The 26,425-nt window shown below is 43.6% G+C and overlaps 1 protein-coding gene across 2 annotated transcripts; it reads right to left on the minus strand.

The window, feature by feature from the left end:
- Positions 1 to 645: 645 nt before the first annotated feature.
- On the minus strand, positions 646 to 25,428 carry LOC127570366 (leukocyte elastase inhibitor-like). 2 transcript variants are annotated; one of them, XM_052015857.1, is made up of 8 exons: positions 25,348 to 25,428; positions 23,343 to 23,418; positions 22,223 to 22,401; positions 18,228 to 18,365; positions 12,202 to 12,319; positions 10,644 to 10,786; positions 4,490 to 4,645; positions 646 to 2,053 (listed from the first exon to the last, which is right to left on the minus strand). In XM_052015857.1, the coding sequence occupies exons 2-8, from the start codon at positions 23,398 to 23,400 to the stop codon at positions 1,649 to 1,651; spliced, it is 1,197 nt and encodes a 398-aa protein (XP_051871817.1). In that variant the 5' UTR covers positions 23,401 to 23,418; positions 25,348 to 25,428; the 3' UTR covers positions 646 to 1,648. The 2 variants fall into 2 exon arrangements, with proteins under 2 accessions (XP_051871817.1, XP_051871818.1); XM_052015858.1 differs by lacking the exon at positions 18,228 to 18,365.
- Positions 25,429 to 26,425: the final 997 nt, after the last annotated feature.

Consider the following 26,425-nt stretch of genomic DNA (forward strand, 5'->3'; position numbering starts at 1 on the left):
TAAACCCATGCCTGGTACCAGCCTAGCAACTATCCCATAAACCCGAGGACAGAAGCTTGTCATCGTACATACAAGGTAGAGACAGAACTGCACATGACTTGTGTAGCACGTGGCACTCAAGCTTGATGGCTCATGTTGCACACAGGCGCTGAAGCTTGACGCTGCAAAAGGCTTACCTCACTCCATGTACACATAGTGCATGGAGGGGTAGAGATAAAGGGGAAAGAAGTAGATAAGAAATAGTATAAGCATAAAAAACTTTGGATCAGGGAGCATTCGTTCCAACGTGAGCGACTCCCCTGTCGACATCAGCTTCTCATGAAGAGAAAGTTTGTTCTGAAGGTAAACCCCAGATTCCGTGAGAATTCTTTCCATCTACACGTTGGTATCCAGTTCCCGAGTCTTCTTCTCCTTCCCCACTGATAATCAATGGTGCCTAGTCTCGCCTCTTCTGCAAGCTTTGTAAATGCATATTGCTGGTATTGTGAGGTAGTTCTAACATAAACAAGTTCCTCTTAAAATTTTTAGTTTTCTTATGCTAGTGGCATTATCTCCACCTTCTCTGTTGTGAGAAGAAAGCCTTTGGCTGGAAAGCCAACCAACACATTCACCTGGTTTAAAAGCAGCTTACAACACTCAGTGAACAGAGAAATTGCTCAAAACTTTTCTGCAGCAAAAAGAGCCTGGTGGCTTTTATTGACAATGGTTTGAAATTCAAATATAGCACACTTGAGACAAATGAGCAATTATTTCATTATCAAGCTAAATTAGGTAATTGTCAATAATAAAAATTGCAGCTTCCAACATATCAAACCGCACCACACACAGCAAAAAGGCTTTGGCAATAAAATCATCTCCATAGCTGGATCCTCTATCACCCATCACCCCTTCCTGCAATTTATTTATGTTAGTTCAATTAACATACTTTGCACATTGATTCTATTTTACCTTTACAAATTTTAACCTTGAAACAAAGTGTCCAAGGAATTCACCAGATAGATAAGAGAACAGAAAATATTAATTTAGAAGTCCACTTTAAATTGACAGGATGACAGGAATGTTGCAATCTAAGTTATTTACAAATTGTTCAAAACCTGAGGCAGAAGCCTTCATGCAAGTGAAAAATTTCAACAAGAAAGCAAAATGGTTTAGTGGGGCAGAGAGAAGGTCTGTGTCTCCAAGTGGGCAAATTAAGATGTCTTGGCTAGGGTGCTGATAAACCAGGTGAGAAGGCCATTAAAAGTTCAAAGTCCCATTATCTAAGATCTTATTATATTTGTTACCTTCTATCATACTTTGGTGACAAAATTTAACTTTTATGGCCTAGACTAATAGTTATAGAATGTTTGCATGAGACAAGCTCCTCTCTCTTCCTTGAGCCTCTTGTATTACTAAAAGACTTGAAGCAATACAATATCCATTCTTTCCCTCTCCAGTTAAGAGCACAATGTAAAAATATAATGAATGATTATAATACTCAATGCACAAATTCTACCCCACTCCTCAACCACCACTAAATTCCACTCTGGAAAATTCCTTGGAAGTCCCTCAGATTATAAAAAAAAGTTCCATTGACCACACTGTCAAACTTGCTATTGTAGACATTAACTAATTGATTTGAAGTTAATTGAGTTACAAGGCACTTTACTTAAGGAGAATTGAGCCTTCCATAAAACAAAATGCTCTGTGTCTTTTTGTGCCTTATGAAGAACAGGAATGGATGATCAGCCATAAATTCTTCTCTGGCTACCACTGCACGTTTCAAAAAGCTGATTACTGTGACAGCAGCTGCTTCTGTGCCTTCCTCATTAACTTCTACAAAGGACTGATGAATGACTTTTGACAAAGACAGATCATTACTCCTACTCATTCCAGAGAGGTTAGCTTTCAAACCATGAAAAGCATCCACCATCCCCATTCTGGAGAGGATTAATGTCAGGTCATATTTCTCCTCCAGCTTGAACTTGGGTAGAGTGACTCTAACCTTTGCCTTGTACATGTTCTCTGGGTTGGTCCAATTTCTCAGACGATCAAGAGTGAAACTACGTTGAAGCTAAAAATAAAAAAAAAAACTTAACATTAAATTATCTAGTTACCGACCTTAATACAAAGAAATTAAATCAATCACAGTACTTCCAAGTGATGCAAAAATTAGGATATTTTGTGTGTCTTTTTTACCAGTGACCTGTGACTCTAAGATATAGTCCACCATAAAGTATCATAAAGCAATTGGTGAAACAGGAAAACTGAAAATCCATGGGATATTAATAAATTGAACCCTGTAGTTTATACAATGGCAGCAGATTACATGTCCAGTTAGTTCCCTGAAACTTTAGAGATGATTTGCTTAAGTGCACACATCACCACCAGATAGTGTGGCAGCTGAATCAGCTTTAGCAAGAGCAAGGTTAAAAGTCTACCCTTCCCCATGGAGTAGATTCCAAACTAATTCTGTGGAAATAAGCAAGGAGGAAATGATTAATTGTATTCTATGATTTATATATACTATCAATTATATAATTTCTCCATCTGTATTTACAGTTTACTTCTCAGATGATGTCCCGTTGTTCCTTTGGTGCTTTATTTGGGATTTATTCAGCAAGGTTGAAGTACAGGCATTAATGTATTAATCCACATTAGACACAGTCTCTGAAGATAACAGTTTGAAAACTTAGCCCAAAAGAGTGAATTCTATAGAATCAAAGCACAATTTCACATTGACTGCATTCATCCTGCAAACAGAAAGCAGTTTCATCCGTATTTCAGGAGTACAGACAACAGCAATAATCAGCAACTGTATATAGGAAGATACGTTAACCAGCTGAGACTGTTCCAGCAGTCCACAGGACTAAACTAAGCTAACCTTTAGTCCTGGAAATGGAATCTTTTGTGCACAAATTGAGTACAAAATGCATTTTGTGTATTTTGAAGTGTTTGCATTTATTTTCCGTTGAAGTTCTTCCCACTGGGAAAATTGGACATAATTCACCCTGCTGAGTTCCTCCTGCATCATAGTGTTTTTCCATCTAGATTCCAGCATCTGCAATCCTTTGTTTCTCTACAACTCACCCTAACACCAAAGTCTTTTCCCTGCCATATTTCCTGCAATACTATGTCATTAGCAACCACAGCTTATTGATTAGTTAACAAAACACAAATTGGACAGAAACATCACAGCCTAGATAAATAATTTACAATAACGGTATATATAACACTGAAGATTGTATGAATAACACTGAATAATGCATGAATTCATCAGGGATGTTGTTTTCATAAGTAATAAAGCATCCACTCTAATTTTTAAAATTAAAAACAAATGGTGCCAGCAGTCCACTGTAAGGATCAAGGCATCTTTGAACTGATAATTGCAGCTCACAGTCATATTGATTGGTGGATCCAATAGCCGCCGCTGATCATGTGAGCTCATGACCAATCACAGCAATAGGGCATGACCAATCCACTCGATCCACAGGTTGTCCAGAAACAATAACACAATTCCTATGCATCAGAAATGAATGACACTCCAGCTGCCTAGCTAACAATCAGACCAGATCTTTGAAATGCACAAGTTGAGTTTCTACCCTTTAAAGGGAAGCAAACCATGATAGTGGAGCTCTTAAATGATGTCCAAATTTGAGATCATGTTTTGCCGTTAGCACTACACGTTGCATGCATTCAGCTCTACAAACATGCCCATAGTCTAATTTCCATACACACTTTCCTTATATGCCTTCTGCTTATTCGTTATGGCAGACTAAAAGTTATGCAATAATTTGTGGGCCAAAGGGCCTGAATTGTGCTGTAGGTTTTTCTATGTTTCTATGTTTCCAGTTTTAGCCTTGAAACTTTTAAATAACTCAGCTGGCACACACTTTCACTATTCTTTGTATGAAAAGATACTTCCCATTTTCTTTGCTGAGGTGGTCAGTTGTAATTAAAGGATTAGGCTCCTTATTCTAAGGGGTGCAGAAGATTATAGCTTCAGTTCCATCAACTTTTCTAGTGCAAATGCAATAACAGACAGCATTTTTAGAGCTGTTAACCCCAGTACACACGAGCATCCAACCCCCTTTGTTTCTAATTGTGCCCAGTCATTCCTGTTAAGGAAATAAGATGATTAGTTTGCTATGATCCTAAATGAAGATTCTCACTGTGCACATTTAGTTTCCATTTGCTTAAATTTTGTCTATTTGACTCTTGCCAGAACACAACTGGTTAAAGCTGTGAGAAACAAAACCACCAAGCAACCATCTCCACCTCAGAGTCCAAGTGATGGATGGAGTTGAGTGCACACATGAAAACAGCTCAAGTTAGCAACTTTGCTTCTTATTTCCATGTGGATAACTTAGGCAAACCCAACTTAAGCTTAATCATACAATATAAAGTAAGACTGAAGTTAACTGTGTGAATCTATTTCTGAAAGAGTGCTGAATTCATTTTTTGAACTGCTAACTTGAAATAATGTTTCAAATTACAACATCCAACTTACATTTTCAAGTCCATTGACATCATCTGGCAATAGGATGACCATACTGAGTTCATCCTGAAGATAGGGCAGTTCAATTATCTTGGTCGCAACTTCATGGATGTAAATGAAATTAAAATCCTCAGTTCGCTGCATCATTTCCACATTTTTGACTTGGTTCTACACATAAAAGTAGACATTATTAGCAAAGTTGAGGAGCACCTGTGACCAGGTGAACAAGAAATACTGTCTGGATTTTCCTGGCACATATTTCAGGAAATTCTGATCTTTCACACAAGTATGCGCATGTGAACAAATTCCAAAACCTGACAGGAGTTGCAGAAACACTGGCAAACTAGGTTCGAAATCTGAACTTTGAACATAGTGAGGAAGTAGGATTCTGCCAGCAGTTAGGTAGGGAAACCTGTCCGAAGAACCTGTGCCAAAGCACATCCAGATAGTTTACAGTTTTTAATTAGCTGAATTTAACATAACTTTTTTAAATTTCAATGTAAAATATAGTTGGTTATTTTTATGGGGTTTGAATGTTTCAGAATGTTAGGGATGTTCAGAAGCAATGTTTTACAGGCTTTAGTCAAATGTCGACATTCAGGATTTCGAGAGAGGGACTTGTATTTCCCAAACAGCACATCCAGCCCCAAGGATGATGGAATTGATACAGGTAGCCTCATACCAATGAAAACTGAGGCAACCTTTGTAATGATATTGTTGTTCAGAAAGAGTTGCAGAGTTATCAAGTTGTACAGCAGAGAAACAGGACCTTCAGCCCAGTAAGTCCATGCTGACCATTGTACTTATCTCGGTCAATCCCATTTACCCATATTTGGTCTATTGCCTTCTACACCTTGGCAGTTCAAGTGCTTGTCTAGACATTTCTTAAATGTTGCGAGGGTATATGCCTCCACCGCCTCCTCAGATTGTGGTTCCAGATTCCAACCACACTGTCCAAACAAAAAATTGCCCCTCAGATCCCCTCTAAACCTCCTACCTCATATCTATGGAATTAAATTCAAAAGCAGAACCACAAAGGTAATCACTTCTAGATTACTATGCAATCCACAAGAAATATAGCAGAGGTTTAATAGAATCAGGACACTGATAATTGATCAAAGATTGGAAAAATTGGTTTCAATTAATGGGACACTAACATGAGTATTGGGGCAGGGTGGGGTGGAGAGGCAAGTTCCATCAGAGAGAAATTTAGAATGCTAAAGAGAATAAAAAGCAATGCAAGAAAGCGATTGGTGCAAGGATAACAAAATGGTGTCAGGAAGGAACAGAGCACACTAACAAATAGGGTCTGGGTAAGAAAAAAGTGGAAATATTTCTTTCTATTTTGACACTAATTTTATTAAGATGTCCAAAATGTTAAAAAGACAAATCTAAAGGTTTTGTATCTGAACAAGTGAAGCATTCATATTAAGGTAGAATTAATAGTGCAAACAGAAACAATTTGATTGCCACTATTCAATGTTTGGAAAGGGAAGGCAGAAGGGGAAAGGGAAAAGGAGGTGGGGGTAGCATTGTCAGTAAAGGATGAAATCAGAATAGTGAAAAGTGATATTTGCTCAGTAAAATCAAGATCTAGAATCAGTCTGGATGGACCTAAGAAGAAGCAAGGGGCAGAAAACATTGGTGGAGTTATCTCCAGGTCTCCAACAGTAATAATATATGGTCTGATATCAGACAGGAAGCATGTAACAAAGTTATCACACTAATCATAAGTGACTTTAGTTTACATATAGGCTGGCAATAAACAGATGAGCAGTAATACCATGAAGGATGAATTACAGAGTTTGTATGAGATGGATTTTTCAAACAATGCATTTAAGGGGCTGACCAGGAAACAGGCTATCCTATCTTATGCGAAGAGAAGGGGTTAGTTAATAATCTTGTTATTGCAGAATCCATTAGGGATGAGTGACCATAACATTAGAACTCTTGATTAAGATGAAAAGTGTAGTTCAATCAGAAACCTAAAATTAGATAAGGAAAATTATGAAGGTATGAGGAGCAAGTTGCCGATGATAGACTGGGGAGTTTCATCAAGAGGCACCCTAGTAGGTAGGTAATGGCTAATACCTAAGGGGCATGATGCAGGGATTGCAATTATTGTACACTTCTTTCTGGAGAAGTAAATGGAAAAGCCAACAGTTTTTCTCCAGTTGCAGCAGCTAGAGCAGCAGAGGGGAGGAGCTAGCAGTTTTTTTTAAAAAAGGTTGTGTGATTGGCTAAGTGTGTGGCAACTCGGCCAATAAAAGGAGGGTAGGGTAAAGCGGTGTGATAATTTTTGGAGTGAGAATTCTGAGGCTTTGGTGAGGAGGCACAAGTCAGTAGCAGCTAAGAGAGGCAAGTTTTTGTTTTAAACAGTTAAATAAAAAAAATCAAATTATAATTAATTAAATTAAGTAGGGATACAGGATCAGGTGATGTGTTGTAGCAGCATGATGTGGGAGCTGGTGGACCCCTTTGTGATTCCTGGTGATCACATCTACAATAAGTGTTGGTTGCTTGAGGAAATTGGGCTCAAAGCTGATGACCTGGAATCTGAATTTCAAACACTGATGCATCAGGAAGGGGGAAAGAGTTATCAGGATGCTGTTTCAGGAGGCAGTCACACCCATTAGATTAACTACTTCAAATTCAGTCTTTGGTCAGGGACAAGAGGGTGTGACTGAGTGAGGCAGGCAGGGGGATCCAAGAGGTAGTGCTGGAGGAGCCTCAGCCCTTGAGCTTGTCCAACAGGTCTGAGATTCTTGCTCCCTGTGCAGATGAGAGTGGGGCTGTAGGAAGGACGAGCAGCTGCACTGTGGTTCAGGGAGCCATTCAAGAGTGACAGAGAAAAGAAATGTAGTTGTGATTGGAGATGGTATAGTCAGTGGAATAGACAATCCAGTCGCAAGGTTCGAGAGATCTGAGGTGGGGTTGCCTGCCTGGTGCCTGGGTTGTGGACATCTCATCTAACCTGCAGAGGAATTTGGAATGAGGGGGGAAAAGATCCAGTTGTCATGGTCCATGTGGGTATCAACAATGTAATGCAGCACGATAGCGTAGCAGTTAGCGCAACGCTATTACAGCACCAGCGATCGTGGTTCGATTCCCACTGTAAGGAGTTTGTCCGTTCTCCCGTGTCTGTGTGGGTTTCCTCCGGGTGCTCCGGTTTCCTCCCACATTGCAAAGACGTACGGGTAGGTTAATTTGGGTTTAAAATGGGTGGCGCGGACTCGTTGGGCCGGAAGGGCCTGTTACCACGCTGTAAATAAAATTTTGAAAAAAGGAAAGGTTCTCCTGAGGGAATTTGAGCAGCTAGAGACTAAATTTAAAAAGCAGAACCCAAAAAGTAATAATCTCTGGATTGCTACCTGAGCCATGTGTAAATTGGCACATGGCAAGTTAAATGTCTGGCTCAAAGATTGGTGTGGGAGAAGTGGGTTTGAATTTTTGGGACCTTAGCACCAGTATTAGGGAAGGAGGGAGCTGTTCTGATGGGACAGGCTCCAGTTGAACCACATTGGGACCAGGGTCCTGGTGAATCACATAACTAGAGCTGTAGATAGGGCTTTAAATTAAATAGTAGGGGGGTGGGTTCAACAGATTGGAAAAGTATGGATAAAATAAAAGGGAAGGGGAGTGCAGGAGAGGTTACTGAAATCCCCAGAATAAAGAATAAGACAAAGTTTAGAAAAGGATAAGAATTTAACTTCAGGCAACATGGAGACAAATTTGAGAAGGGTGGTGAATACAGGACTGAAGGTGTTATATTTGAATGCATGCAGTTTATGAAAAGGTAGATGAGCTCATAGTGTAGTTAGAAATTGGCAAATATGACATTGCAGGCATAAGAGTCGTGGCTGAAAGAGGATCACAGCTGGGAGCTAAACACCCAAGGATACACATCCTATTGAAAAGACAGGCAGGTGGGCAAGGGGGTGGGGTGGCTCTGTTGGTAAGAAATGAAATACTTCCTTAGTAAGAAGTGACAAAGGATCAGAACATGTAGAATTCTTGCGGGTAGAGTTAAGAAACTGCAAGGGTGAAAAACCCTGATGGGAATTATGAACAGGCATCCAAATGGTAGCCAGGATGTGGGGTACAAATTACAACAGGAGATGGAGAAAGCATGCAAAAAGGGTAATGTTACGGTGGTCGTGGGGGATTTCAGCATGCAGGTAGATTGGGGAAAATCAGGTAGGTACTGGATTCCAAGAGAGAATTTGTAGAATGCCTACGAGATGGCTTTTTAGAGCAGCTTGTGGTTGAGCCCACTAGGGAAAGGCAATTCTGGATTTGGTGTTGTGCAATGAACCAGATTTGATTTGGGAGATTAAGGTAAAGGAACCCTTAGGAGGCAGTGATCATAACATGATAGAATTCACCCTGCAGTTTGAGAGGATGAAACTAAAATAGAATGTAATCGGTATTGCAGTTGAGTAAAGGTAACTACAGAGGCATGAGAGAGGAGCTGGCCATAGTTGATTGGAAGGGGACCCAGGCAGGGATGACAGTGGAGCAGCAATGGCAGGAGTTTCTGGGAATAATTTGGAAGACACAGGATCAGTTCATCCCAAAGCAGCATTCGAAGGGAGGATGAGGCAATTATGGCCAACAAGGGAAGTCAAAGACAGCATAAAAGCAAAAGAGGGCATACAGTATTGCAAAAATTAGTGGGAAGCTTTTAAAAACTAACAGAAGGAAACTACAAAAGCAATAAGGGGAGAAAAAATGAAATATGAAGGCAAGCTAGTCAATAATAAGAGGATACCAAGTGTTTTTTCAGATATAAAAAGAGTAAAAGAGGCAAGGGTGGACATCATTCAGCTGGAAAATGATACTGGAGAAATAGTAAAGGGGAACAAAGAAATGGTGGACAAACTGAGTAAGTATTTTGCATCAGTCTTCACTGGTTACGGGGAGAAGGCAGGAGAATGGGGTTGAGAGGGAAAAATAAATCAGACATGATTGAATGGCAGAGCAGACTCGAAGGGCCGAATGGCCTAATTCTGCTCCTAGGTCTTCTGGAAAAGCAACCAATTGTGGGTTACTGAGGAAGTTAAGGATAGCATTAGGTACAAAGGAAGAATGTTAATTTGCCAGTAAATGTATCAGGTCTGAGGACAGAACAGTTTAGAATACAGCAATAACAAAGGGACCAAGAATTTGATTAAGATAAAACCAGATATCAGAGTAAACTTTAAAGGAATGTAGAAGCAGATTATAAAGCTAAAATTATGTAAAAAGATGAGAACAAAAATAAGACAAACTTGAACTTGAATTTGTATTTAGGAACTTAGTAATAGTGGACCAATTAAACACACTTTAGTTTGATCATCATGGAAGACGACAAACATAACTTCCCTGAAATGCTGGAGAACCAAGAATCCAATAACAAGGAGAAATTAAAGGAATATTACTGGAGAAATCAATGGGACTGAAAATCAATAAATTCCCAGGGCTTGATAATCTGCCTCCCACAATACTAAAGAGGGAATGATGGAAATATGGATGTGTTGATTGCTATCTTCCAAAATTCTATAGGTTATGGAATAGTTCCTACCAATTAAAGGGTGACAAATGTAACTATTTGAAAATGGAAGGAGCAAGAAAACAGAAAACTGCAGATCCAACTGGCCATTTCAGTTGCAGGGAAAATGCTAGTGTCTGTTCTACAGGATGTGGTAACAGGGTACTTAGAAAACATCATCAGGATTAGACCAAGTCAACGTGATACTTATGGAAAGGGAAATCGTGCTTCATAAACCTAACCTAGTTTTTTTTTCCCCCCCAGGGAACTATTAAGGAAGAACCAGTGGATGTGATAGATTTCAAGTTTCAGAAGGCCCTTGATGAAGATAAAAGGGCAGAGAAGCATATGCTAATGAGCAGAGTTAGAATATGTAAACCTTTATTTCACTAAAGCAAGCAGGCACTTTGTACCCAGATAGAGTGACAACCTCTTTTAAATAAAAGAATAAGCTCTGTTCTAAGTGAAAACAAATACCCAAATTAATACCATGAAAGGTAGGCAACAATTCTGTATTTAGCAGGAGTGATTTCCACCCCCCCCCCCACAAGTCATTCTTGATGAAATAGTAGATCAAGCAATAGGTGTCATTGTTCATAAGAATTTGATTTTTTTTTTAAACCCATCTCTCAATACCTGGTTTAGCTTGAACTGTCCAGAGAATGTATTTCTTTTGTCAAATTGTTTGCTCCAGTTTCCCCTAAAATAAGTGGCATTCACAAGGATAAGCTTCATGGAAGACTTTAGACTATGTTTGGCAAATACATTCTTGATTTTTCCTGAAGAGAAAACAAAAGGCCCACTTGCATGAATAGATCAAGGATTAAATAAAGAGGAAATAGCTAATGAATAGCAACAACCACAAAACAAAAATCATGAGTCAGGTTTAGTGGATACATGAGACCTTTTAAGTTTTGAAAACATTACTCAACATTAAAGAAAAATCAAAAAAGCTCCAGATGGTGGAAATCTAGAAAAAAGTGCTGGATCAATACACAACAGCTGTGGGAAGAAACAGTTAATGTTTCAGGTCTGGGACCCTTCATCAAAACTGGGAAAGAGAGAAACAAGGTAGTTTCTGTAACAGAGAAGTTGGTGGAGGGGTGGGCAGAACGGAGGGAATTTCTGATATGGGACTGAATGACCTAATGTGACAGGTAAGGGGCAGTTAAGATCAGATTAAACTTCTTTGTCTGTGTGATGTTGTATACTCTGGCCTACTGCAACATGTCCGATGGACCAGACTACACAAAAAGGATGGCAGGCAAAAAGCAGGAAGTTCTCATACAAACAGAAAATAAGTTATCTAAACATGGAAAATTCAATATTGAGTCCTGTAGGCTGCAACATGACCAAACTGAAAATGAGGTGGTGTTTCTTGAGTTTGCATTAAGCCTCACTGTTACATTGTAGGAGGCCACAGATAGATCAGTCAGAATGGGAAGAGGGGAATTGAAGTGGCAGGCAACAAACTCGGGGTCACTCTGTGGACTGAGCATAGGTGCTCCACAAGGTGATCACCCAATGTGTCTTTGGTTCCTTCTCCATTGTGGAGGAGGCCACATTGTCAAACCAGATGTAGTACAGTAGATTGGAAGTGCAATCACTGCTTCACCTGGAAGGACTGTTTAGGTCCCTGGATGGCAGGAAGGGAGAAGTGAAAAAAAGAGAGCTTGCACCTCTTGCAGGTGTATGGAAAAGTGCCTTATGCTGGGGAGCAGTGGGCAAGGATGGAACAGCAGACCATGGAATTGTGAAAGGAACAATTCCTTTGAAATGCTGAGAGGAGGGGGAGGGAGGGGAATATGTCTGGTTGTGGAATCTTGTTGGAACTGGTGAAAATTGTGAAGGAGGATCAGGGAATGCAGAGGCTGGTGAAATGGAAGACAAGAACCTGAGGGAACTTTGTTCTTCCTCTGCCCATGAGGAGAAGGGGTGAGAGGAGAGGTGTGAGAAATACACAAGATGTGGATGCAACTTAAAGGTTCACATCTTCCAACAATAGAACCTTTTAAAATGTAGTCCCCACCAAAGATATTTCAGAAGGGACAATTGGCTAATTAGTATCAGACTTAAGGCTCTAAGTTTGCCTGTCAGTGTTGGAAAACATCAGTTAGTCTGAAGGTTAGGTATGTACAGTATAGCAGAATGGTTTGTGTCAGACGTCCTGGAAGAATTATTCAGCACTACTCACCTGCAGTCTGTGCTTCAATCCAAGTGTTGATCTCTTTTCTAGCTTCCTCTGCTCCATTAACAAAGTCAACAGCACCCAGCCCTGCCTGATAATATTTCTCCGAAGCCTCAAGAAACTCCTGAAGTGTTAGAGAACAGATCAAAATAACCAGTGGGAAGAGATTAAAACAATCTCTTTAAAAATTGGCTGCATATTATTAACAACACTATTCCAAGACAAGATGAGGATAATTCTACAGTCAACTGACCCTATGACCATTAGTGAGTGAAGGAATTCAATTAAAGCAAACAATTAGTGTGTAATTAACCTCCCAATGCTGAATTTCTGGTTAAAATGCTTTGCTTAAATGTATTGATATGTCTTTAGTTAATCCATGTCCTTGGTGCTTTAAATAGACTTATCAAATCAACAGATGTATTGCTGCTCATTGGTTGACACAAACTATTAACAATTAAGAGATGGAGTTTTTTTTAATGTCAAAATTTCTAAACTTGAAGGTGACCAAAAAAAAACTATTTTAGGGGTAGGGTGGCCAGGTGAAAGAATTGGATGAGTGTACTTCCACAATAAATTAACCTTATTTAGGTTTGGTATGGGACCATATAGGCAAAACATATTTTGTTAATGTCATTAAAATTCTAATATATAACATTCCATCTAGTTTATTTTCAGAAAATTCAAAAATAGTGCATTACTAGGCTTTTTTTTTTAAATTATCCAAATATCAGTTAAGTGTGGTTTAAGATCAAACTTCAACAAATCAGGCTCTTTGAACATCCAACTTAAAATAAAATGTTGACACTTCTGAGAATCAACACCGAAAATCCAATGCTCCAAACATATTGCTGTAGTGGCCCGGACCCACAGGACTTGAACTGCCATCGGCGGCTGTGGGCGCATGCGCAGGAGTGTGACGCGAACTAACCGCGTGGCGGGCCTTCCGGTGGGGACATGTCACGTCCGCCGGAGAGGCTCTTGGTTACTTCAGCGAGCGCGCGCGCGCTTTCAGTCAGTAAAGTGTGCTCCAGTCCAGCCGCTGGTCTCTGCATTTTCTTTCCTGCCACGCGCTGCATTCAGCTACATTTGGTGACCCCGACGCTCCCAGACGGCATCTGGAACCTGAGACATGAATCCCAACGACTCGCACAATGCAGTCTCGGTCAAGCTCCCGACTTTCTGGGCCGCTCAGCCCCATGTTTGGTTCGAGCAGGCTGAGGCCCAGTTCAGCATCACAGGCATTACAGCCGACGCCACGCGGTACTACTACATGGTCAGCGCGCTCGACCAGGACACGGCAGCGTGGATCATTGACTTCCTGTACCATCCACCTACGGAGGACAGGTACATTAAAATCAAGGCACTCCTCCTCCGCACTTTCAGACTCTCCCGCCGCGAACGAGCCACATGGCTCCTGCGCATGGATGGCCTGGGCGACCACAAGCCATCCGAGCTGATGGGACGATATGCTGGCTCTCATGGATGGCCATAAACCCTGCCTCCTTTTCGAGCAGCTGTTCCTTGAGCAACTGCCAAAGGACGTTCACCTCCTCCTCAACCCGCGCAGCCTCGTGGTCAGGGAGGATATTTTGTGGCAGAGTAAGCAGCGGGGAGCAGCTTCCATCTGCCTAACCACGACAGTGCAGCCTAAGGCCAAGACCCCACAACCGAAACCGCCGAGACCCACGGGGGACAAAGACGAGGGTTCGGACCAATGGTGTATTTTTTATATCAGAGGTGGGGGTCAAACGCACACCGCTGCCGTCCACCGTGTGCCTTCCTGGGAAACGCCAGGGCCGGCCGTCGCTAGTGGCTTCGACGGCTGGCCATCGCGACAGCCGGCCATCGTGACAGCCTCCTGTGCCTCTAGGACTGACACGCCGGGCGACATTTCCTGGTGGACACCGGGGCAGAGATCAGCATCTTTCCCCCCTCAAACATGGACGCCCGTACCACGGCCCCAGGCCCCGACCTCACCGCCGTGAACTGCACCACCATCCGGACATACGGCTCACGTACCATCCCGCTGCGTTTCGACCCCAGCTGTTTTACCTGGACCTTCACGGTAGCAGCAGTGTCGCAGCCATTACTAGGGGCGGATTTCCTACAGGCCAACCACCTTCTGGTCGACCTGAAAGGCCGGCGTTTGGTCCACGCCAAGACTTTCCAAACCTTCCAGCTTGGGGAAGCCCAGTTCCCGGCCCTTCACCTGGACTTCGTCACGCTCTCGGGTGATGAGTTCGCCAGGGTGCTGGCGGATTTCCCCTCCATCATCACCCCACAGTTCTCCACTACTGGCCCCAAGCACAGTGTACAGCACCACATTCCCTGCACGCCCGGGCCCGTAGGCTGCCACCCGACAAGCTTCGCCTCGCCAAAGAGGAGTTCCGGAAAATGGAGGAGATGGGGGTCATCTGCCGCTCGGACAGTCCTTGGGCATCGCCGCTGCACATGATGCCCAAGTCTGCGGGAGGTTGGAGGCCCTGCGGGGACTACAGGAGACTTAACGATGCCACAACCGCCAACAGATACCCAGTGCCCCACATCCAGGACTTCACGGCCAACCTCCACGGGGCGGCCATCTTTTCAAAAATCGACCTGGTCCGAGGTTAACATCAGATCCCCGTGCACCCTGACGATGTGCCCAAGACAGCCCTCATCACCCCTTTCGGGCTGTTCGAAATCCTAAGGATGCCCTTCGGCCTCAAGAATGCTGCTCAAACTTTCCAGAGGCTAATGGACTCGGTTGGGCGAGGCCTGGATTTAGTTTTCATCTACCTAGACGACATCCAGGTGGCCAGCAAGTCACGCAAGGAGCACGTGGCACATTTGCACCAGCTCTGCCAGCGCCTGAGCGACCACGGACTGGCAATCAACCCGGCAAAGTACTAACTCGGGCTGCCGGAAATAGACTTCTTGGGCCACCGTGTCAACCAGCATGGAGCCACCCCTCTGTCGAACAAAGTTCAGGCCACCCGCCAGTTTCCCAAGCCCAGCACAGTCAAAGGCCTGCAAGAGTTTGTGGGGATGGTGAATTTCTACCACCGGTTCATGCCGGCAGCAGCGCACATCATGAGACCCCTGTTCGGTCTGATGGCCGGCAAGGCCAAGGAGGTGGAATGGGACGCGGAGTCCACGGAAGCCTTCGAGCAGACCAAAGAGGCGTTGGTGACGGTGGCCCTCCTAGTACACCCAAGAGTCGATGTACCCACAGTCGATGCTTCCGACACGGCGGTCGGCGGAGTCCTGGAGCAGCTCATCGAGGGCCAGTGGCAACGGCTCGCCTTTTTCAGCCGACACCTGCAACCGCTGGAGGTGAAGTACAGCACTTTCGACAGGGAGTTGCTAGCACTCTACCTAGCCATCCGGCACTTCTGGTATTTCCTCGAAGGACAGGATTTCACCGCGTATACGGACCACAAACCCCTCACCTTCGCCCTCGCAAAGGTATCAGACCCATGGTCGGCTCGGCAGCAGAGGCACTTCTCGTTTTATCTTGGCGTTTACCACCAACATCCGTCACATCACAGGGAAGAACAACGTGGTCGCTGACACGCTGTCTTATCCCTACATCCTCTCAGTGACCACCTCAGCCCCAGGGGTTGACTACATGGCGCTGGCGCAGGCACAGGCATAACAAGCGGACACCGAGATCCCGGCCTAGCACACCGCCATATTGGGACTCCGGCTGGAGGACATCCCCGTCGGCCCTACAGCGGTTCGGCTCCTGTGTGACGCGTCGACTGGCAGACCTCGGCTCATGGTACCAACAGCATGGAGGCGGCGGGTATTCGACACGCTACATGGCCTGGCCCACCCGTCCATCTGGGCGTCCATCAAATTGGTCTCAGACAAATTCATCTGGCGTAGCCTGCGCAAGCAGGTCGGACACTGGGCCAGGACCTGCGTACACTGCCAGACCGCCAGCGGCATGTGAAGGCTCCTCTCCAACAGTTCCAACCGACGCTCGGCAGGTTTTAGCACATCCACGTGGACATCATTGGCCCCCTGCCCGTCTCCTAGGGCGCCAAGTATATCTTCACCATGGTCAACAGGTTCACCAGATGGCCGGAGGCCGTGCTGCTAGCAGACACATCCACGGAGTCCTGCGCCAGGACACTCATCGCAAACTGGATTGCCAAGTTCGGACTTCCAGCGAACATCACCTCCGACAGAGGGGCACAGTTCACGTCAGGGTTGTGGACAGCACTGGCACAGCTCCTGGGCACCCATTTACACACCACAGCGTACCACCCACGGGCCAACGGCTTGGTCGAGCGTTTCCACAGGCACCTCGTCAGCCTTGATGGCGCGCCTCAGAGGGCCCAACTGGGCAGATGAACCTCCCTGGGTTCTACTGGGCATCCGCACGGCTCCCAAGGAGGACCTGGGCACCTCCTCTGCTGAGTTGGTTTACGGCACCCCTGACGGTCCCGGGCGAGTTCGTGCTGGAGGCCCAAGGTCCAGCAGGGATGCCGGCGGAAGTGCTGATGAAGCTGCGGGACAAGATGGGGAGCCTGGCACCGGTTCCAACCTCCAGACATGGCACTACACCGACTTTTGTTCCTAGGGATTTCAGGGACTGTGAGTACGTTTTCATTCGCAGAGGCATGCACAAGTCCCCTCTGCAGAGGCCATATGAAGGACCCTTCAAGGTGATCCGGCACAATGGATCTACATGTGTCGTGGAGGTGGAGGGCCGCCAAGAGACCTTCACAGTAGACCGCCTCAAACCGGCACATTTGGACATCAGACAGCCTGTGAGGGTGCCCTCACTGCGCTGGCGGGGCAGGCCGCCCAAGGTGGACACACAGACTGGGGATCCCACGCCCCCAATGGGCGGTTCTGGGGGGGGGGGGGGGGGGGTGGGGGGCGATGGTGTGGGTGGTGGTGGTGTAGCGGCCCAGACCCACAGGACTCGAACTGCCATCAGCAGCCGCAGATGCATGTGCGGGAGCGCGACGTGAACTGCAACGCGGACTATCCATGGGGCGGGCCTTCCGGTGGGGACCGCACATCACGTCTGCCCGGAGAGGCTCTCAGTTACTTTAGCGAGCGCGCGCACTTTGTTTCAGTCAGTAAGGTGTGCTCTAGTCCTGCTGCCGGTCTCTGCATTTTCTTTCCTGCCACGCGCTGCGTTCGGCTACATTGCCTTGATTTTTGCATTCCTTGTTTAAGGCTTGAAAACTTGATGTTTTACTCCTGAAATGTATTGATTCCCTACTATTTAAAATATTTCTTTCTGTGAAAGTAAGCTACATGCCATAATAAGTGGAGGAAATTTATTGATGGAGTCAACTTCAACAATGCACACTAGTAGCCACATGGCTGACTTTACCTTCTAAAGTCGAAAGGCTTTAATTAATAAGTTTACCAAAGAAACAACCAGGCAATTATACCTATTAGATTGGTGAAATAGGTTGTGGCAGCTAGTGCTGCTGCCTCACAGATCCACTGACCGGGTTTGAACCTAATATTGGGAGCTGCTTATGTGGACTTTGCACATTCTCCCTGTGACCAGGTGGGTTTCTCTCAGGTACTTTTTTTTTCAGGGTCCGAAAGATGTGTTGGTAGGTTAATTAGCTACTGTAAATTACTGTCAAGTGTAGGTAAATGGAAAAAAAAATCAAGGGGAACTGATGGGTGTGGGGCAAGGGAATAAACTGTAGGAGTGGGGGAAAAATAAGGAGAGGAAATGGGACTGATAGGATTGCTATGTTGGGAGCTGGAATGCACCTAATGGTCTAAATGACCTTTATCTGGATGTGCAAGTGTCTGTCAATAAACTTCACTATAAATAAGGATCAGACTGATAAAACCTTAATTCAAGGAAGACGTTCATAGATGTGACTGGCCAATTTCAACAATTAGGGTAGATAATCCAAATGGTATCAATCACCATACTCAATATTTGGCCAAAGTAGCAAAATCCCTTCCAAAACAAGATCAAGTTCTTATTAACACTATAGTCTTTAATCCGTTCAACAAAGCCAAATTAAGCATCTTAGCTTCTAATACCCAAACCTAACTGAAAGGAAGTTGTAGGTCTTCTCCCCATAGAGGCGATTGGCTGTCTTAAAGACATACTCTGCTTTAGGGTTGATAAACTCAGCTTGCAGTTTCTGAAATTCAGAGTGCACGTCTTTGACTTTGTCAAAAGAAAGCACCTAAGAGATGAGATTAACATTCATTAATAGAATCAAAGTGCATTTTGTAATCCAGTTCTAAATGAAGGAAACCATACCAATGATTTTGAGAATCGTACAAAGATGATTATTAATGGATGATTTCATTTCAGCCCCTGCAATTTCTCCAATTATTCCTTTTTGTTTTAAATGAATGTCATCAATTTTGCACTATACCAGGCTTGAGGAGAGCTCCAGAACATTACCAAAGAGAAGCAATTTTGGACCCAAAATTGGCTTAGCAATAGGAGACACAGTGAGCGTGGAGGGTTATTTTTGTGATTGTTGCCTGTGACTAGTGGTGCTCCACAGGGATTGGTCCAGGGGCCCTTACCTCTAAATACGCATGAATGATTTAGATGTGGATGTAGGAGGCAACATCAGCAAGTTTGCAATGACACAAAGATTGGCAGAGTTGTTGACAGTGTGGAGAGTAGTCTTAGGCTACAGGGTGAATATGATGTTTTGGTGAAATGTGCTGAATACTGGCAGATGGAGTTTAATCTAGATAAATGTGAGGTTATACATTTTAGGATGTACACCACAAATAGTAGGGTCCTGGGGAGTACTGAGAAACAGCAACCTTGCTGTACAAGTCCAAAGAACCTTGAAGTTGGCAGCATAGGTAGATAATGTGGTTAAGAAGGCATATGGGATGCTGGCCTTCATTAGTTGGAGCAGTGAATACAAGAGAAAGGAGGTTATGCTCCATCTTTATAAAACATTGGTCAGACATCAGCTGGAGTACTGCATGCAGTTCTAGTCACATAGGTGATTATGTCATCACATGTGTGAAATAGAAAAACATCACTGTTTGTGCAGATGACAACAGGACATGCCTGTTCCAATTTCCCAAGGGGCAGTACTTTCACCAAAAACAGACACAAACACTTGCAAAAAAAAAATGCAAATTGTTTTTTATCTGCAATGTACTCTTTTTTTCCCCCCAAAAAAAGCATATTTTTTTTCTAAACCTGTTCCTGGACTTCAAAGTTTCAGGTGTTGCTGGGCTAAAAGCCAATGGTAGGTCAGCAGTGACAGGTCTGCAGAAGGGAATAAATATTGGCCTTGCGAGTAACAGAAACATGTCATAAATGAATAGAAAATAAAGATAAATCACAACCATATGACTAAACCAAATCATTTGAATTTAGTTATTTCTTAAGGAATATTTAAAAAATTCTCTCCCTCTCTCTGCCCCTTGCCCTCCCTGCCTATCTATCTGCGCCTTTTTTTCCTCCCTTTCTCCTGCTCCCTCTCTTTCTGTCTCTTTCTCTCCATCTCTCTCTTCCCCTCTCTCCCTCATTCTATCCCCGTCTCTTGCTCCCTCTCTCACTGGGAGGGAAGGAATTCCATCACTCAGCAGCTTCCTGCCTCATGCTGAAAGTGACATTGAAACTAATTTTGATCTCCCGCAACACAACGAGAATCTGGTGGCAATAGAATGCTTTGTTTAATATCATTTAAATAATGAATAATTGGCCTGATGTCATGCCCCAGGACCAAACAAAATTTATTGGAGCAGAAATAACACTGTGCTCACAGATTCAAAGAATCTCACAGCCGGCTGAAGCCTTTAAAACCAAAGACCAGAAAAAGGAGCAGGAAGAAGCCTTTCAGTCCATTGTACAGACTCTATGATTCAGTGGGACCACAGCCGATCTTTTACCTCAGTGCCCTGTTCCTGCAGTAACCACACTTCCCTTGGATCCCTTAATATCTAATGACCTTTCTCTTGAACATACCATGACGGAGTCCCCACAGCTGTCTGGGATGAGGATTCCAGAGGTTCACCCCCTCTGGGTATCGGCTTGTCTCCAGCCTGAACTGCTGATCCCCGAGTTGAGACTGTTCCCTTGGGTTGAAACTTGAACTTGCTCCAGGGAAACTTGTTCCCCTGGGTTGAACATCTTCCCTACATCAAACCTGTCAAAGCCCAGATTGTTTTAGGTTTATCTTTCAATGAGATGGCCTCACAATCTTTTAAACTCAAGAGAGCACAGGCCCAGACTGCTGAAACCCTGCTGAGAACACAAACCTGCCATTCCAATGGGAGACTGGGATCAGCAGGGACTCTTTTCCCTGGAGTGAAGGAGGCTGAAGGGTGACCTTATAGAGGTTTATAAAATCACGAGGGGTGTAGATAAGGTGGATGGTCAGTCTTTTCACCAGGGTAGGGGGAGTCCAAAACCAAAGGGCATAGGTTTAAGGTGAGAGTGGAAAGATTTAAAAGGGGACCTGAGGGGCAAATTTTTCACCTAGCGGGTGGTGGGTACACAAAATGAGCTGCCAGAGAAAGTGGTAGAGATCGGTACAATTACAACATTTAAAAGACATTTGGACAGGTACATGGATAGGAAAGGATTAGAGGGATATGGGCCAAATGCAGGCAAATGGGACTAGCTCAGGTTGGCAACTTGGTTGCATGGATGAGTTGGGCCGAAGGGCCTGTTTCCATGCTGTATAACTCTATGACTATTAAAACAGTAAATGAAAATCAAAAAAATTGGAAATACTAGAAATCCAAAATAAAAATAGAAAATGCTGGAAATACTCAGCAGGTCAGGCTGCATCTGCGGCAAGAGAAGCAGAGTTAATGTTTCAGCTTGAAGCCCCTTGTCAGAAGTGGGGAAGAGAGGGTTAGATATGACAAAGTGAATACACTGTCCTCCTTATTCCCAGATCTGCATATTCATGAGGCTGGTCACAGGCCCCATCTAGAATCTTTTCTACAAACTTGTACACATTGAGGAATCAGTCATTGCCTGTTTGTCATTGACTCCCTGCCAGCTGTTTTTTGTGATATCAAATTGAATAACTACTTGTGAGTTTCAATGGAAGTAGACTGTTAGCTAATATCATTTACTTTTAGATAGTTAAACATTTTAATGTATTTACTAATCTATGTTGGTGCTTTTAGAACATTATAGGGCATATTTATAGTTATTTAGGGGGCATATTGGGTACAAAAGAGAGGATTTTAATGGGGTCCAAATTTTTTGTTATCTGCAGCAAGTCCATGCTTCTCTCGGAGGGTAGTGAATCTCTAGAATTTTCTACCCCAAAGGGCAGTGGAGGTCAAATCATAAAGAAATACTTAGGGTGGAGGTAGATAAGTATTTGAAAGATCAAAGAATTGAGGGTTATGGGGAACTGGCACAGAAAAGGAGTTGAGGCCAGCATAGAATAGCCATGATCATAGTGAATGGTGGGGCAGGCTTGAGGGGCCTGGTAGCCCACTCCTGCTCCTGTATCTCATGTTTTTGTTTTGCCTTGTGGATAATGAGGACTTTGATAAGGGGGAGCCACAATTGCCATGGGGTTAGCTGGAGATGCAATTACCCATCTACTGCTTATCCCATTGATAATCCACCTCCCTCTCTAGAATTTCTGCAAATTAAAACTAACTTGTTTACTCTTTCTGAGTTCCGACAAAGGATCTTCGACCTGAAATGTTAGCCATTCCTCCTTTCAGAGCCTGATGCCGTATGACCTACAGAATGTTTCCAGTATATTCCGCATTTATTTCACTGAAATAGTATCCAATTACAGACTTATTAAAAATTTACTTATAAAATCCACTCCTGACGGAATACACATAGTAAACAGGAATTACTACTGTGGCCAGTGAGACAACTGCAGTTAATCTAAAGCTGCTCAGCAATGGATATTGTATAAAGTCAAGTGGTTGTCCACCACAATAAAAAACTGTTCCAGCTTTAATCCAAAAGGACAAGCCCTACCGCTTCTCCGCACCCAAAAGCTTTTCTGATCCAATGTGCTGCAGCTTGTTCAAAAACGGGGCATATCTTCTGATGCAAACATCACGCCACACCTACCTCAGCCATTTGAGATGCTGTTGTCCCTTTCGCACCAAGATGCACCATGGCTAGCGCAGCTGATATACTAAAGGGAGACACAAAGAGGTTGACAGTTTTGTCAACTTCATCCAAGTGCTTGAACAGATCAAGAGCAAACTGGATATTTGCAGAAACCAGAGGATCCATTTGCATTGGACCTAGGACAGGAGGAGGAAAAATAAAGGCTCATTATGCATGACTTTTGTTTGATGTCTCCTCAACCAAGACTTCTTCAGCAAATACTTTCTTGATATTTCATGTGTAATGTATCAGGAACTGGGTTTGAGCTTTGACCATGGCTAGGGAAAAGAGGCATTGACTACTTTGCAGGCAATCTGGCAAAAGACTGTTATTTCAGGGTTAATGGGGGTGCAAGTAGAAAGGGTGACCACCTGTTTCTATTAATTCAGAGCAACTCAACTTACTAAGATCCATTACTAGCCCTGTATGGAATGACTGCAGGACAATGCTTATCCCTGACAGACACTTCCCTTGAACAGCCATTTCCCAGGGCCTAGAAAACACTTCTCCCCTGCCACTCCCCAGCCCAGGAAGGTCCATTCAGTGACTCACTCTGAACTCCAACTCCCAATAAGCCTTGCACCTCATCAAGCTCGATGCCTTCACTATTCCGGTAACCTGCCCCTGCCACGACATGAAACCAATCAGCCACATAGTTTGTCCAGAGACCCCAGCTCTGGGCACAAGTCCCTGACTATTTGGTCAGTCAACAGCAGAGAAACAGAAACTGGGAGGCACATGATGATGAGGGTAATGGTGGGAGCAGGTGAGTTTGAGGAGCAGCCAGAGACTGCAAGAGCAAGAACAGAAAACTAAAGATCCACCCCAGCTTGGCTCACGTCCTGTGAATGAGTGTCTGGTCTGCCTAGGTTGTGCACTACAGTGGAGCGGTGTAACCAGTGGGGACAGAAACATTCCTTCTGTCCAACCTACAAGGACCTGCTCCTTACCAGCATCAAGTCCACAGACATGGTCCAATAAGTGTCTACTCCCAGCATTCACAGTAGATGTTTCAAGGAAATAAATGTACCAAAATAAATTTGTTAAGTTTATTTCCTTAAAATTTGATGAAACTTACCAGCCTGAAAAAGGTTGCTTATAAATACTTGACCCTGAGTTGACTGCGGAGTCTCCATTATGGAAAGTTGGTCACCCTAGGGAAAGAACAGCAAAACTGTAAATACAGGTCAGCATTCCTGAAGTATTGCAATTTTATACTGTAAAAGGAACAATGCAGGATTGCATGACCAGATTTTCTGGATTGAGCCTGTGTGTTGAAATTGTCATGCAGGCCTTTGTTGCTGCCAGAAATAGCTAAAGGAATCTCTGGAGTCAGCACAAACATGAAAGCAAAAAATTTGCAGATGCTAGAAATCTGAAATAAAAGTGGGAAAAGCTGGAAATTATCAGCAGGTCAGGCAGCATTGGTGGAGTGGGAAACAGTCAACGCTTCAAGTCAATGACCTTTCATCAGAATGAGTTGAAAAATCAAGTCACTACTGTCACATTCCCACAATAATGTGGGATATACTCAGCAGTGACAACACCCTGAATGTTGACGATGGAAGCTCTCATATTGTAGATGTTATAACTGTAGACCTCTTGGATTCCAGCTATATTTTCTCCTTATCCATGGCAATCCAAATTACAGGGGGCGGGGGGAAGTGATGGTTGGTTCTAATGGTTGATTTGGTAATCTCACCTTTTCTAGCTAACCTTGCTTCCACTACAGTAGAATTTAGAACTCTGCATGGTACCTTTACCCCTAACTTGCACTGCAATCATGAGTTTAGTGATCTACAATGGCTGTCTGCAATTCTGACAAAGGCATACCCTGAAAAACATTAGAGAAACAAAGGACCGCAGATGCTTAAAGAAATTCTCTGGTCTAATCCTAATTCCATTCCAGCTCTCTTCCTCTCCACAATGTCTATGGGCCTTCAATTCTGGCCTTGCTTATATCGCTGATTTTCACTCCTCCAGCAGTGGTACCTGTGCCTCATCTGTCCAAGTGAGGCACAAGTACTACTGTGAGGCACAAGTACCACAAAACCAATTTCAGGACCAGTCTCTGAAATTCCTTCCCTACACAACTCACACGTTTCTTCCTTTAGAGTACTCGTCTAACTTTCCCCAACCCTAATAATTCACGGGACCAGGTGTCAAGTAGTCCTACTGTGACGAGCTTTCCTTGAAACCGCCGGACAAATGCAAGCTGTCCAACGGCTTGCTGAAGAAAAGATCAGAAGGCTCAAAACTTACATAAAATTATTTGCAAAAGTTTGCATTTATCAAGTACTTTATAGAATATACCAGAGTACTTTACAGACAATTAAACCCCTTTGAAGTGTAAAAAGTGTCCTTTTGAAGTGTAAAAGTGTCCTTTCCAACTGCTATTGTATAGGGAGTTTGCACCCAGCGATCTCCCATAAATAGCAATGAGAAAGTGCCCAGATAATCTGATTTTGATAACGTTGATCAAGTGGTAAAGATTTGCCAGGACACTGGGAATAACTTCACTCTTTTTTTATTCTGAACCACTGCCATGGGATTACTTCTCCCAAACCCAAGATGAGGCCTCAATGTTTCTTCCAAAACAGAGTATGTCCGCGAAATTCTATCGCTATTACATGAGTCCTTAAATACCGCGAACGAATGCAAGTTTACGTTTCTCGGCTCGCGTCTCCAGAAAGAGAATCTACTGCTCAATAACAGAAAGCAATGCACAGTGAGCCACACCCAGCAGGGGTCCGTCAATAAAATCCTTCTAATTTGCAGAGGCAGGAGACTGCATTTGCTGGAATCTGGAGCAACCGACAATCTATTGGAGGGGTTCTATGGCGAGCAGACGTGATAAAACATGAAACATTAATGAAACTTGACTCAGACAATCTGGACACTGAACAGACACACGCGGTGCTGAAATCAGGGACTAAAACAGCAGATATCTCAGAAGTAATCCACCCCTCTGCAAAAGTACGAAATATTCCTTCTAAAGTGTCGCAGCCACATCCAAAAAACCCGGATCCACTATGTCCTGGAACTCCGTGCTCAAAATACGATACTGTTGCAGCAATACTCACAGTCAAGCAATTCGCTGTACTCCCAACAGCCCACAACACGGAGCTCTCCTTTATAGAAAAAAGTCACCGGACCACCGTCAGATCACATGATAACCTCGGGCAATGTGCTGCTAAAACAAAAAACACTTTTTTTCTGAGGGAGTGTTACATGGGATAACAATCGTGCAATTCAATACTTAAATTTAAACTGGATTGTGGGCGAGCAGTATAGGATAATGTCTAGATAATAGAGACACAAGAGACTGCAGATGCTGGAATCTGAAGCAACAGAAGATCTACTGGAGGAACTCTGGGTGGGGCAGGATCTGTGGAGGGAAATGGATAGTCGACGTCTCGGGTTGAGATCCTTCATCTGCGCCGTGATATATGAAAATAGATAAATTTGCTTTGCCACTTCTAACATTATGTCAGCTGGAATCTAGTGCTATTGCCAAGCATCCCAACATTTTTTGATAAAGAACTGTAATTGGTGAAAACTTTATTTGGAAAAAAATGGTCAATGTTTCTCAACAAGGTCCACTCTGTAAAGGCCAGTTTCCCTGGATCCAGATAGCCAAGTGCTGTTGAAGGAAGAATCTCGACTGTATTATAAAATTCCCCTTCACCAATTTCCTGATCCTTAACTGAACACTGTGTCCGATGCAAAAAAAATCTTTCCCAGATCTTCCCTGCCAATTTTTGTGAAGGGCTCAGATTTCCTGTACAACTTAATACTCTCTACCATCTTGGTTTTGCTAGTATGTGTTTCCTAACAAAGCCACGACACAGTTTGGTGCAAGTATTGTTAAAGACGCTTCTCATGGGGTGCTGGGCACTCCTCTTGTGATAGAAAATATGCTTTCAGTTCCTCAAAAATCAACAACATTCTGCCAAATATCATTCCAAAAGATAAGAATTGTATCCTGCCATGCTTCAGCATTTTAGAATACTCAAGGCTCACAAATTAGCAGAAGTCTTTCAGTTCTTCTACACATACAGTGTAAAAATGAAAGTATCTACAATAAAACCAAAGTCCTGAGCATGCTGGATTACATGAGCTTTATATGTAAGATTTCACAGTCGAACTATCCCAAGTAGA

Source organism: Pristis pectinata, chromosome 5 (genome assembly GCF_009764475.1).
Source record: "Pristis pectinata isolate sPriPec2 chromosome 5, sPriPec2.1.pri, whole genome shotgun sequence".
Classification (NCBI taxonomy): domain Eukaryota; kingdom Metazoa; phylum Chordata; class Chondrichthyes; order Rhinopristiformes; family Pristidae; genus Pristis; species Pristis pectinata.